The sequence below is a fragment of the Nesoenas mayeri genome (assembly GCF_963082525.1).
Source record: "Nesoenas mayeri genome assembly, chromosome: 9".
Classification (NCBI taxonomy): Eukaryota; Metazoa; Chordata; class Aves; order Columbiformes; family Columbidae; genus Nesoenas; species Nesoenas mayeri.
The window spans coordinates 12,951,824-12,966,768 of record NC_137557.1 but is presented as its reverse complement, the minus strand read 5'-3'; the positions used below and the strand labels follow the sequence as shown (position 1 = coordinate 12,966,768).

The following is a 14,945-nucleotide window of genomic DNA, read 5'->3' as shown; positions in this document are numbered from 1 at the left end:
AGTGAAAGATGAGGACATCGAACATCTCAGAAAATGCGTTGTAGCTCAAAGAGCACTTGGGTTAGCATCATCCTCATCAGCCGTTTGACTTGCGAGATGGAAGGGAGCACTTCTCAGTGATGAAAAACAAGTGGAAGTGAGGCAGAAAAATCTGTGATAAATTAGCATGGAAAGTGTTAATGTGGCCAATGTCCTGAGTTTATTGGATTAGGGAAGTCAAACTAATTTTAAAATTATGCCTAGGGAGCGGGAAACTAGATATCGTTAGCCATTTACTGACACAACAAAAAAGTCTTAATGGCTGTCATCTCAGCACATTAGGAAAACACTGTCAAAGCTCTTGCTGATGAGATGCTTTCTCAGGGACTATTAATTATATTGCGTTATTAGCCAACTGCAGTATGGGAACATATTTCACATGTTAACTGAAGTGCAACGACCATTTAGCTAATAAGTATGACTCGATCTTTTAAATTTTCTTAATGATTAGCAACTTAGTAAAACTGTAACGCTGAGAGATAAAAATAGTGAAACAACAAGCTGTGTCTCACGAACAAGTTTTAACTGGAACTTGTATGTAGCAAGGATAGATAAAGTGTATGGTCCTAATTACCAGCCTGATGTGACAAGACAAAAGTAAACATATTTGCAGATATAACCAACTCGTGTGACCCCTTCCTGCATCATCATTGATGGTGAAAGTGCACTTGTGATAGTTCCGCCTTGCGTATCAGCTTCATCCTGCCACCGCAGCCCTGGTCAGGATGAGGTTGCTGCCGCTTTCGGCAGCGCTGAGCTCTGTACATCCTGTCCCACCACAACCATCAGCAGAATTGATTTGAAACATCCTGGGAGCAGCAAAACATCACCTCTAGGGGAATATACAAATAAATGAAATGATACCAGTAAAATGCATGAAGGTACCTTGTCCAGATGTGGTCCAGGAAGGTTGGAGAGGGTCCGCGGCAGGAGGTCCCAGGCTGGTAGGAGAAGATTGACTCCCTTATATGCAGCAGCTGCTTCAAGGAAGCACAACCTGAAACTTGGGGTGCGTCTTGTTAGTCCTGGCAGCAGACCAGGAAAAAATAATTAGCGTGTGAAGACTGTGAGCTCTGTGACTCCTGCTTCAAGCTACATGGTCTTTACTGCAGCTTAGCCAAAAGCTTCACTGAGGTGTGGGATAAAACAAGGAGGGAAAGCCTCATGAAGTATACACACGGCTTTCAGCTGACAACTGTTTTTACACAGTCATTTTACTTAAGTGCCTCTGAACCCCCAGACAGATTTTCTGGGAAGTTCATGGATATAATTATGGGTAATGTTAGAGTTGTGGTCTTTGTTAAACTAATGTATGTGCTACATTACAGCAATCGGGTGGGGCTTTCTGTTATTGTTCATTTCAAAACATGGAGGAAAACAAAGCCTGGCTGCTCAGAGTGTTGCTAAATAAATGACCCCTCACTGCTGAGTTACTGACAGTGTCTGACTGATGCCCCTCAGGCATTAGGACAAAACTCAGCAGAAGTGGTTTTAAACAGTCTTTCTCGTGTTAAACCACCTGTATGACCATCATGTGGCTACAGCTTGAGCCATTCTGTTTGTATGGACTGGCCAGCTCACAAGGATGGAGCTGGGACACCCAGGACCCCAGTGCCAGCACCCTCCCTGTCACCCTGTTATTGCTGTCCCATTCTGTTCCTGGAGGAAAATCTGCTTCGAGCCCCATCTCTTCTCAAATGCTTCTCCTGTCTATTGTGCCGAGAGAGCACAATAAATTTTAAGCTGCATGAGCACCCATGTGAGCAGAGGTGTGTGCTTTACAGTGGGGTTTCACAGGTGGGTGGTGGGGATGGCTGGGGAGAGGTACAGGCACCCCCCACTGGGGTTCGTCCCCCAGTGACTCTGAGGCTGTCCAGCCCTCCTGACCATGAGGATTTACCACCCACGGAGCAAATGTGCCCTGCTAGGAAAATACCTCCCATCTGGAGCTGGACTTATGTCTGAGATGTACAGAGGGAAAAAAGACAACAGTGCAAGCCAACACATGCCATAGGTGTTGTTCATTGTCACTTTTATGTAACACACATAGATAACATTGCTGAAAGCAAGAACCCATCTGTCTTTTTTTTTTCCTTTTTTTTTTTTTTTAACATTCAGAGAATCCATTTTAATATTTAACTGCCTACAGTAGACACCATAGAGAGCCTCAGAGCCTGCTGTCTCAGCTAGCCTCACCTTGGGGAGACCCATTTGCAGCATCCCAGCTCTGCTGCACTCTTCTTGGTCCTGGTTCTCACACGCCCTGCATGCCTCATGACAGTCCAAGGTCCCCCACCGCTGTAGCACATGACAGCATCGACCCAGCTGTTCTTGGGTTAAATCCCAGCAGTCACTCCAGGAAAGCCTTTGGCACAATCTTATTGCCTCAGTGCACATGCTGGGGCCAGATGCTTGTTACAGTGGACCTCATAGCGACACTTCCAGGCACTTGGAATGGACCAGAATTTGCTTTAGGGTCTTAATATCAAGAGAGTAAAGTCCACAAAGGAAAGAAGTTCAGGTACATGGAAAGTAGCATGAACCTTCCCTAAAACCAAACCCACAGCATCAGCCTGTGATCCTCCTTGGCCCATCTATTGTCATGCTTTTCATTATCCTTGATCCTCTGTTACGTTGTGGTCACTGCTGTACTGGCAGTCCTGATGACCTCGCAGTGACTGAGCAATGCTGGTGTTTCATCTCTAGATAAATAATGGGTTTGTGTTCTGAGAAAGTTGCTAGAAAGTAACCTGGTATCACAAAAAGGAACATGCAAATCTTAAAACTCAAACAGAGAGCAGGCTTTTACAATTATTCCAATGTACCCCCCAACAAAGGAAGATAAATCCTTGCAGTTTGATTTTGTCACATTAAACTACCTCAAAAAGAAGCAAAACCGAGCACAAACAAGGCTATAGAAACAACACAACCTCCTGCTTGCACGCTATCTTGGCTGAAGCACATCCAGCCAGCAAAACTCAGTGGTGCAAAGCAGGGATCAGATCAGTGGGGCACCTTCCAGTTAACAGTGCAATTCCCATTTCCCCCTGGGGTTGTCATTAATTGTTACAGTATGGGCAGCCCGAGGCCACGGCTGAAGCTGGAAGCTGGGCGTCTAAGTATGGTACAAAGGGAGGGGAAGGAGGAGCAGCGAGGGGAGGTGACCTGGCGATGGTCACACCATGGGAGAGATGGCAGCAGAACTCTCGTCTCCAGGAGTGCCTGGGCCCATTGTGTGGCCAATGATGTGCTGTGTCTTGTGCTGCAGCAGGGATAAGGAAGGGAGGAGAGGCTTCTGAGGAGGGAATAGGAGGTAAATTGGCTGAAACAAAATAAAAAAGAAATGTATATCAGCCCAGCCAGGGTTTCTAAGTTTCTCCTAAAAAAATGTTGTGCTTTGAGAAATCGTTATGAGTTGGGCATTATGCACAGAAGTGAAGTGCATCACAACCGATTCAGGCGGGATCCACCTTCTCCCTCTGCACAGGCAGTTTGCTCAGGCTGTTTTCCTTCCCACCTTGGGCACTACAAGCTGTGTGTTGGTGGCACAACTGTACTAGCACTTGGTTTCTCAAGGCATCAGATCACTCAGCAGAAGGAAGCAGTGAGCATGGGATAAAAAGGTGAAAACTTGAGGCTACAGCATCAGCGGACCCCCCTTTCCTTCATTCCAGCTGAGTGATGACCCTGCTCAATGTGTTGCTCTGCCAACTGGAAAGATCATCATCCCACCGGGCTCTTCCAGCAGGGCATGGAGACGTGTCAGATATTCCTCCTGTCTTTCCCCTAGCTCTTCCTGCAGACCAGCTGTACCGAGTATTTCAGAGTAAAATGCTAGGTTAGCACCTGCGTCTTGGAGGTGTGAGCCACAGCAGCCAGAAGGCATCCGATGGACGGGTCCTCCGGGTTTGCCAGCTGCAAGGTTTTTGTGAAAGGAGACTTTTGCCTAACATTCTTCTTCCCACAGTGCCTGAAGGAGGTCCATGCTCAGTCCCCGCTTTCTGGGTGCGTGGTGATGTCTATGCCTCCGTGCTTCCTCGCAGGTCTTCCAGCTCAGTCATGGCTTTGGCTGGGAGCTTCTTGCGGCGGAACACAGCTGCAATCTCCTCAAAGGACTTGCCTTTTGTCTCCGGGACTTTGAAGTAGGCGAACAGAAAGAAGGCTAGAAGCAGAGCTGCGAAGATCACAAACACATACGATCCACACAGATCCTGCAGTGGGGGCAGTGAAAAGAGGGGACAGCACCATCAGCACCGCAGGGATGGCTTCTCCTTCCTCCCCTGGGTGGCTGAGGTGCCCAGTGGGTTTGGGGATGGAGATCTGGGAGGCACATCCATGTCCCACTGAGCTGCTTCGGGAGCCCAGCAGTAGGGTTGTGCCAGCCATTTATTTGTAGGGTTTTAGAGGGATTTCTTACTGCTATGTACTGGAAACACATTCCCACGATGAAGTTGCAGGCCCAGTTGCAGAAGCCAGCGACGGCGATGGCGGCAGGGCGCGGGCCTTGGCTGAACAGTTCGGCCACGATGAACCAGGGGATGGGCCCGGGCCCGACTTCGAAGAAGATGACGAAGAGGAAGATGGCGACCATGCTGACATAGCTCATCCAGGCAAACTGGCTCTGCAAGAGGGTGTGCTTGGTGTTACAGTCCCAACACAGCTCTCATTAATTATCACTAATTACTTTAATTAGGCTTATTTTTCAGAAATTTCTTTCTATTCAGACAAGTGGGGACTGGACATGAATATTTAAAGCTCTATACTCTCATGGCTTGGTGTGCGGTGCCAGTGTTGCCACTTGCAGAGGTATGCTGGAGCTCACAGTTATCAGCTCAGCTGCATGTTCGAGCCCTCTCCTCGCCTGCAGCATGGCCAGGAAGAGGCAAAATAGTTTTGTCTTTAATAACCAGCGTATTAAGCAAAGGAGGCCACCCACTGTCAGGTTTTACATCTTGGGAGGGGCTTGCACCGGTGGTTTGAACTGAATTTGATGGGGGCTGGCTCCATCCTCTGCCTGTTCTGCCTCATGTTTCACAGCCTGACCCCTCTCTGGGTGTCAGAAGGAATAATTTGTCCCTTTTTTATGACAAGATGCTAGTCTAGTACCCTGCATGAAGCCAGAGAGATGCAAGTTGAGGGTTTAGGGCACATACTGTTTCACATGGAGTTATGCCCCGAGTTTTCTTAGTGGGCCTGGGATTATGGGAATAGCACAGTTGCTGTGTAAGGAGCTGAGATTGTCAGCAGGCTCAGGGAGGGGGCAGGGGACACTAGTCCTTTTTAGCAGCATTGGGGTGTCTCAGGGGCCAAAGAGTGAGCCAGAGATGGCTCCAGCTATGGCCACTTTGACCTGTCCCTTCTATAGGCAAATATTTCCTGAACTTCTTTGAGATGAAAATGCAAAGCATTCACTTTAAAGGGTGGTTTGTCTCCTCTTGTTTACAAACCATAGAGCTAAAAATAACGAGAGAAATCCTTACCAGGAGCACAAGTCCAACTGTCATGGCCACGGCACTTATTAACATGCCCATCAAACCAGCCAGGAACAGGGACCTCCTGCCCGCCTTCTCCACCAGGAAAACCTGTAGAAACATGTGCAGCACCTCAGTCTCCAGCACCACCACTCTGAGGAGGTTTGATCAGGTCTGTTAGCAATGAGCAGCCTGTTACCACCACCGCACTACATTCCTGCTCTTCTAGCTCTCATGGCAGAGGTTTATGTGCTGGCTTGAAGTATCAGAAGCTCTTCTGGTGGCTTTTAGGGAGCCAGACTGAGCAGTCACCTTGCCAAGGGCAAGGCAAAACCACAGACACTCAGAGCTCATGTATTTCCAAGCTCTCGGAATTTCCCACTGTTCTTACACATGTATTGCTGACTATGGACTTTCTCTCTCTCTTTTTTTTTTTTTTTCAGGAAGAATAAATTTACTAGGTCTGCATTAATTTGAAAGTAGCCTTCAAAATGTAGCATGATTCAAGTCACATCATGGGCCATTGGACCTTGCCTGTCCTAGGGCAGGTGTACTTGTATTGCAGCTGGAATCAGGATTTTTCCTTCAATGGCTCCCAGATTCCTTTCTCTTCCCTGGTAGCCCCAAGACTTAGATTGTTCCTTCTCAACTCCTCTTGGTGGGCTCTAGTCATCTCGTCCAACATTTGACATCTAAGTCTGTACCAATCCCTTCACCCAGTGGGGAAGGAATTGGCCTGCTCTAAGATACCTGCGCTGCCCTCTGAGGATGCCTGCTCCTTCTCTTCTACTCAAGAGAATACCTTTGGCCATCAGCTCAGCCTTTCCTGCCATTACAGCAAATGACTTATGCTTCCAGGAGACCATCTCTTTTGCTGGAGGCAGCTCACCTTCCTAACTCGTGAAGCCTCTGTGCTCCCTTCTCCCCTTGCCAAGGTCCACCCTGCTGTCAGTGCTTCTGCCTTTTGATCAGGGTCTGTCATTTATTGACAAATGCAGGTAATTTTTAAGTGCTCATGGCCAAAAGAAACAAAGAGCAAACACCCCAGGCTGCAAGTACCACAGCCTTCGGAGTGGAGATTGAATTGCAGGAGACCCTCCAAGCTGGAGAAGGAGTTCTTCCACCTGCGTGCCTCAGTGCCTCATTTCACAATAAACATCATGTTTTCTCCTCTGTATGGGTTCTGTGATGGATTTCATCTTAAGCAGGTTCACCCCAAGACTCCCTATCTCAAGCTGGACTAAGATGTTGTAGAGCTGGGTATTTGTACCTTGCAGCTAGTCCTGCTTCACGGTGGGTAGAAGTCCTTTGCTCCCTAAATCTCTCTAGAGATGTGAGGGAAATGGGCTTGGCATTTCCTGATCTTCTTCTATTAATGGCCATATTTAAAAAAAATAATTGCCTGCTGATAAGAATTGTGTTCATACTCTCAGGAGAGAGACAAACAGAGGGAAAGTCTGTGAAAAAGGAACCATCCTTTTACTGCTATAGAGCTGTGTGATTACACTGCATAGGTGCGATGAGGATAGGTGTTAGATTAATTTATGAGTGTGGAATAGCCTTTGGGTATCGCTCGTGCAGGTGCTCTGTACACAAAGAAAACAACTGGGAAGATAACAGGTAAGAGGGAGATTGTGAGCTCCTGGCTGCCCCTTCACAACCCCAATCCCTGCCTGCTCCCCCAGGGCAACAGGACCCCCAGAAATCCAGTGTCAAAGGCAAATTTGATTTTGGGGGGAAATGCTGAGTTACCAGAGCTTCCCTGAACATGGTGATGCAGTGTTCACTGATGAGGCACTTAGCAGTGCTGTTTGATAGCAACAGGCTGCATTTCAAGGCTTGATTTGTCAAACAAGACTTGCCCAGGGAATTATTTTTCCTGCGAGGTGTGCAGGGTCAGCCCTGCAAAACTGCAAATCCCAGCCCCAGCTCCAGGAGAAAATCATGTTTCAAAACCACATTGGCGCTTATGTGTTTTTGTAGTCTTGGGGGCAGAAATATTTACTTACAGAGATAACAGTGAAGACTGTGTTCACCACTCCAACGCCAATGGTTGCGTAAACTGGTTGGTCAACTCCAGCTCTCTCAAAAATGTTTGTAGAGTAGTAAAAGATCTATCAAAATACATTAGGATGAAGAATTAGGCAAAAGGGCTGGTGGAACTTTTTGTTCTCTGGAGGGAAGAGTTGCACTTGCTTGGCTGTGATGTAAAGCAATTTAATTATTATTAGTTTTTCAACTTTTAATGGCTTGTTGTAATAATCAAAGCCAAAACTTTCAAAGGAGCCTGAGGGAGTTAAAAATCCCATTGAAATTCCCCTTCTGAGCTACTGCATTTGCACATTTAAAACTATTTTCTTCCATGTAGTCCCATGTTTCATCTCGAAAGCCAGATCACCAGGACTGAGTGTGGCAGACAAATACCTTAACATGACCGAGTTTTACATGAATTTTAAAATATTCTCGCTACATTGGAATGAATCAAATTTCTCCCTTGTCTCAAAGGAAAAGGCAGTTCCTATCAGGTGGAAGTTATAGGCAGGAGGTAAGTGGGTGGCTGGCCCCATGGCTAGTGGACGGGGCAGCAGGGTTCACTTGCCATGTGGAAATGCTATTATACATTTGAAAGCCAGTGGGACAGAGGACTCAACCTTTGTAAAGTTCCCACCAGGCTTTAAAAAATTTAAGTCTTAGCCAATTTTGAAAAGGAGGCTCCATTCTTCTAGATGCAAAATGGTGATTTCTGGTATCTCAAGAGGTGCTGCAAAACCTCTTTAGCTACAAATAGCTAGAAGACAGTGATTCTGCAGTTTCTGGAGTGACCACATAATCATTAAAGAGAGAAAATTGCTGATCAACTCAGGTGTGAGGAGTGTGGATTTGCTGTGCCAGCTGTTTCCATGCTGAACCCCCCTCACACGCTTCTCCCGTTCCACCCTCCCACAGCCCAGCTCAGCGGTGGGGTCCACCTTCAGCACTGATGGTGGTGGCCAAGGAGGCTGCTGCAGTCCTGGGAAGGCCTTCTTCTCACCCCTGCATGGCTTGGACAGAGCCAGCACTGACTTTTCATGCTCAGCATGGATTTCTTTAAAGGCAAATGTTTTTGGGAGACTCACTGCGTTGATTCCTGAGAACTGCTGAGATATCTGCACCATCAGTGCCACAATGACAGCCTGCTTGTACTTGGAAGAGGTGAAGAGCTGCCTTATGGAGACTTTCTTTTCACTAGCGGCTTCTTGTTTTTCCTTTTCCATCTCAGCAATCTCTTTCATCGGGTCACAGTTTCCTCTGAGCCTTTTCAAACCTTAAGAAGAAAGATGGACATTTTAATTTCAATGGTAGATAAGGAGTAGAGTAAGGACAAGAATTTCTCTAGCCAAAACTCAGAGTAGGCCAACCACATGGGCAGTGCTGTCCTCTTGCTCTGAGGACTTGTATGGCACATCAATCCCCAGTAGTGTGTCTGCTTGGCAAGGGGCAGCAGCACATTAGTTCTGCAAAAGCTCTGAGGCACCACACTCAAGCTCCATCCCTCAGCAATGCCTATTAGTCCCATGCAAACACGTCTAAATCGTTTCTGTTGAAGAGCTAATTTATAATTGAGCAGCTCAGAGCTTATCTCCATTTCAGCTGTGTCCTACCAACAACTGCTCTTACTCCTTGCAGAGATGGCTGGAATGGAACCAGCTGGAAGATGCATAAGTGGTTGCAATAACTGCTGTGGCTTTGCTGTGTAGTTGCAAATAGCAGCAGGACCAAGACTTCAGCTGTCCCCTAGAGATGTCATTTTTACACTTAGCTGAAATCCCTTTCAAGTAAATGGGGTTTTTTGCAGGTGGCATCTGCTAGCTGCGATCTCACTGATGGAAAGGAGTAACACACTGAGGCTCACACCACCCGCAGTGATACATCAGCAAGTGTGCCTTAATCAGTGACTGTATGCAAGTGTCCAACATGCCTCCTGCCAATGTGCTGCGTGGGACGGAGGAACTATATCCAGTTACACATATGAGCCCTCAGCCAGGCTGTTCCTTCTGTGTTTGATACTATGAATAGTGTAAGAACAACTCCAAACAAACCCACAAGGTATGTCTTACTTTTTTTAGCTTCCTCCACCTTCCCCAGTTTGATGTAAAGGTATCGAGGGCTCTCGGGACACAGTAAGAGCAGGAAGAACTGCAGGAGTGCAGCCACACCAGACAGACCCAGGAGCAAGGGCCACATCTCGTCATTACCCAGGAGAAAGTCCAGTCCGAGGACCTGGAATAATTGAGGCATGTTTGAATGGCTTATTTTGCACCTTCTCGGTACATTTATGTACCAGACTGTCAGAGAGCTGGGACTCATGCCATGGTGAGAAATGCTGATGGAGATGTTGGACTCCCTGCTTCTTGACAAAGCCATTTTTGAGAACCCGAATATCAGGAGCCAGCCTGATCCTGATGAGATGTGTACAAACACTTCACAGTGGAGGGGAGAAATTGTTTGTGAAAGTACTTATTATTTCATGAGAGGTCATCTTTGTTAGGGACACCTCTGACTCAAGGTAGGAGTTTAACCCCATTAGAGCAGATTGCTTCCTACTCTCCTTCAGTTTTGGGGTTGAATAATGAATGATACCCCAGCATATCACCCCTAATCTCTGAAGTACCCCCTCTGAACTTGTATGTTTTCCGTCTTACCTGGCTGATGAGGATACCCGTGACAATGGCAAGCTGGTGCAATGTCCCCAGCGCTCCTCGAAGGGCCGTGGGAGAGACCTCACTGACATACATGGGCACGAGTCCAGAGGAGAGCCCTGCACCAAGCACAAGCGTCACCTCTTCTACACACAGCTCAGCAACCAGCAGAAACCACTTCCCAAATGGGAAATAATGATGGAACCCGTGTGCTGTGTCCCACATCCCAGCAAAACACTGGCCCAGGTTGCCCAGGGGGGTGGTGGATACCCCATCCCTGGCGACATCCCAGGGCAGGCTGGATGGGGCTCTGAGCAACCTGATCTGGGTGAAGATGTCCCTGCTCTTTGCAGGGGGTTTGGTCTAGATGAGCTTTGAAGGTCCCTTCCAACCCAAACTGTTCTATGATTTTATGATCCCACCCAGTCCCTCATGCCTGGCTGGGAACCACCTGCGCCCTGCAAAGGTGCTCAGGTATCCCCAGATTCCAAGCCCCGAACTGGGAAGCCTTTACACTTGAATGTAAGCATAGAGCAGAGATAATCTATGGAAGAAGTTATCACAGAGCAGAGAGCTTTCTTAAAACTTGACTTGAACCTTCAGAGCAGAGTACTGTAGTTACATCCCAGTAACCATGATAATGAGCTGTTACTTGTAAGCTAATTCTAATGTAATTCTTTATTATTTGCCTACTATCTTATCCTTGCTATGTACAGTGCTCCTGTACTATCTGCTAGATAGTGCTGTTGTCTAGGGAACCTGTTAAACAGCATGGCTAATAATGTGCTGTTGTAGCAGCCACCGCCAAGATCGAGCCTTGAGATACAGAGCGGCGACTTGCTCCTTTCTAGGATACATAAAATAAACTGATTTTGTGATAGAACCAACCCAAATACTTCTGGGACAGATCCTGGATTGAGAAGGACAGGCACAGGGGGAAGAGGGAAACTCCCACCTGTGAATCCCCTTCTGAACTAAAAAAAAAATATTTTAAAATAGAAAAACCTCTTAATTGCAGCCCTGGAGCAATGCAGCACCCAGCACCCCACTAAGGGACAGGTGACCTGCCCGAACTTACCGCAGTACAGCCCTGTGACAGCTCTCCCGGCGATAATGAGTATGTGAGATGGCCCGAATTTCGCCAGTCCCATGAGGAGGTTCCCAGCGATGGAGAGGACGTTCACCACCAGCATGGCTTTCACCCTGCAAGGCAGCAGCAGCACAGCTCGCTCTGGCACCTCTCTCAGCCAGAACAGCCGTTGCGACATCGAATTATAGCAATTAAGTGTCTTAATCAACATTACAGGGGAAAAAAATAATGATTGTAGGCACCGAAATATATCGGACACAGTGCAGAGTAGCTAAAAGTATATTATACATGCTGTGCCAGTGCTATTCAGCTGCCCTCCTCTCCCTTTTGCCACGGGAAGAAAGAGGAGAATTCAGAAGTTACTCAAGGCTGCTCATCAGCTGCTTGTCTGAAGTGCTAGAAGTCGCAATAAAATGTCTGATTTATAATTGAGGATTTTAATAAGCCAGACCTCTGTGATCGTTGGAACAGTATTTTGGAGTTGTTTTAGTTTGGGCTTTTTTAAAAATTACATTGGGGGAAAATAGCATGAACTGTATTTCTATTGGGAGGAAACAGTTCTGGAGAAAGAAAACAAATCAAACAAAAAGACTTGGGCTGTGGCACACGAGTCACAGCACACAAGGTTCTCTCACCTCCCCAGCCGGTCGCCGATCCACCCCACGGTGAAGGAGGAGATCATACCACCGATGGCGAACACAGAGACCGAGAGGGACCAGTACATGGTGAGGATGTGCGGGGAGCTGGCAGGGTCCTCACTGGTGTCAGCCAGGGGCACAGACGTGCCCTCAGTGCTGCCCCAGGGCTCCGTGACAGGGACAGGGACAGTGCCATCCTCCCCAGAGCCGTTGGTGGCATGTCTGTCCGGGGGAGCGATGCCCAGCACGCGCCCATAGTGGGCTTCTATCACCTATGATGGGCAAAGAGGAAAAAAAATCTATAACCACTCCCAACCCCTGCTTTTTTTGTTTGTTTTCTCTCCCAAGAAAAGCTTTTCATCACAGGGGTGAAACCTTGGGGTCCCCCACAGCTCCTGGAACCTCAGAAGGGAGGGACCACGAGGGCACAGAGCATCCCCCCCACAACCCGATCTGATGCCGCCTCCTGGTTCGGGGGTGAGCAGTGCCCAGATTCAGCACCCATGGAGAGGTGCCAGCCCTTGGTCTGGGCACAGGGACCACATTACAGGGGGGATCATGCAGAACCCCGCTCCTTTCACTGCAGGGGTGGCAGCAGCGGCGTCCTGGCCATTTTCTCACCCTGCTGCCTTATCACAGGGGCTTTGTCCTGTGGGAAACAGTGCTCACGGAACCGACAGAACTCTCCTAAGAGCTTCTGCAGGGACAAACTAGCCCTGGCTGCCCTGAAACCCTTGTCCCTTGCTGTGCATGGCTGGGGCGGCTCAGCTTACCTTCTGGGGGGCATTAATGACACCCAGGCTGTAGCCGTACTGGAAGAAGCCCAACACCGCGGTGAAGACGGAAAGGACCAGCGTTCCTGTGAGGTGCTGGGGGAAGAAGCAGAGAACAGCTTCATCCTGCTATCCTAGCGCTGCCCAAACCTGGGGGACTGCGCGCCATCCCTGTCCCAAGGGACCCTGCTCCCCGGTGGGAGCTCTGCCTGACACGGCAGCCGCAGCATCATGTCCTGCCCCGTCCCCGCGCACGGGCAGCACCACTGCTGAAGCACGACAGCTATGAAAAAATGCAGTTTTAGGCAGTGCAGTTTCAAGTATTATTTCCTTCCATCACGGTTAAAATTATCCGGTGAGTTGATGGAGCTCTTAAAAAATAGAAATCTTGAAAACAGAAAACAATCCCTCGACCCCTTTGCCCCTGCGCTCAGTACGCAGACATCAAAGAGCGATTAATTAAGGAAGGGGATTTTTTTGTTGTTGATTTTGGTCTTGGCAAGCAATAAATGCCATAGCTCAGTGCTGCGCTCCCACAGAAATTCTAGTGCAAAAATGCCACTGAGCTATGGTTACCTTCTCTGCCTGCATTTTGCTTTTCTTGTCCATCCTGCAGCTCCTCTGCTGTCCTCCCCAGAGCAGTCACTGTCCTGGGCTGTGGAGTGAGGAGGGAGCTTGGGTAGGGAAGGGGAGACACCAGGGCGGGATGGAGGCAGTGAAACTGGCTGGTGCTCCGAGAGATGGGACTATATCAACTCTGGAGTTAATGAGAAACCCAAGCTTTCCGTGCGTTATTTGGCCACCGCTCAGCTCAGAGCAGCCGCTACCAATCCCCGTATTTGGGGGGATAAACGAAACGATGGGAGACCTGCAGAGACGTAGAGTGGATCTGGGAAATTCAAGCTGAAAGGCTGATTTGGGGGCTGTTGAGCGGTCTGTGGTGTGACATGGCCAGGGACTTGGGAACATACTACAGCTTATTTTGAGATGTTCAACACCTTTCTTGGTTTCTGTGCTGGGTTTATGTGCTACATCACAAACCTCTTGCTGAATTAGCAAAAAGAAACCTTTCTAGCATATGTAGCAAGGAAACTAGAAAATGAAAAACAGTGTTTTATTTAGATAGCACTTGGCACCTGCTTTAAAACATATTTATGTGTGTATATAGCATACACAGCTAAATATATATATATATATATATACAGTTGTATACAAGTCTCTACATATGTACATATCTACATACCTGCATGCACACAGCCCCTTCAACATGTAGCTGTAACGGTAATAAACTTGTAGCTGTAATGCTGGTACACACCTGTACGTATGCATCCTGGGCATTCAGAAGAAACAGCTGTATGTGTATATGGAAATATAACAGCAAAACTACCCAGAATGTTACAATAACATAGATTTTTGTTAAAAAGCCCACAATAGCGCGAATGCGGAGCCTTTCAGCACCACCAGCTGATCACAGCACTGGCAAATATTGCTGACGTTAGCAAATACCGCCGATGCCGCCAAATATAGCCTGACTCACTCGTTAGCTGTGAACTTTGCACATCGGCAAAATCTGGTCTGCGCTGGTCTCGTTTGGGCTTTGCTGTCCTTGACATCATCCACGAGAGCAGCTGCAGGGCCAGGGTGGCTGGTGGCATCCGTAGCTGACGTGCCAAAGTCTGAATCAGCCCAGAAGATGATTAATGCTGATTAATGCCATTGCCTTCCAGATAAGTCTCTGATGAGTCCAGGCAGCCAAGTCACAGCGAGTCATTGGATGATGCTCTCAGTCAGCCAGGCTTCACATGGGCACAAAATGTACTTTCTACAGAGGAAGAGGAAAAGAAAAAAAACCAGATGAGCGTAAGACCACTAATCTTTGCACTGGTCTCCTCCAGTAAAGTAAAACTTTAACTGGAGGAGAAAAGTTCGCTGCATTAATGCAGGCCTTGGTTCCAGCCGCAGCACCCACATTCCCCTCTCTGGCTGGTGTAGCTGCAGGGGGAGGAGCACAAGGCAGAGCTTTTTGAAGTCTTCCCCCAGTATTTGTCCTGTCAGCTGAAATCTTTACTCATGGCATTTGGTTGCTTGCTGTGTATGTGGATACCCAGGCATTTACAAGCACAGTTTCTTTGCATTGCACTTAAATGCCTCCACTCCAGGGGCTGACAGGATTAGGCAGTTAACAGTTTGAATCAGAAAACAAATGAGAGCCCTGACCCAATATCCCAAACTGAAACCCTCAGGCACTGTGAAGC

General features: G+C 47.9%; 1 protein-coding gene across 1 annotated transcript; it reads right to left on the bottom strand.

Moving 5' to 3' along the window:
- Positions 1 to 4,058: 4,058 nt before the first annotated feature.
- On the bottom strand, positions 4,059 to 13,299 carry SLC2A2 (solute carrier family 2 member 2; the record flags this gene model as incomplete). Its single annotated transcript, XM_080349408.1, has 11 exons — positions 4,059 to 4,250; positions 4,457 to 4,660; positions 5,520 to 5,621; positions 7,520 to 7,624; positions 8,627 to 8,814; positions 9,608 to 9,770; positions 10,193 to 10,308; positions 11,268 to 11,392; positions 11,915 to 12,189; positions 12,691 to 12,786; positions 13,267 to 13,299. 11 exons carry the CDS (start codon positions 13,297 to 13,299, stop codon positions 4,059 to 4,061), a joined length of 1,599 nt encoding a protein of 532 aa, XP_080205534.1.
- Positions 13,300 to 14,945: the final 1,646 nt, after the last annotated feature.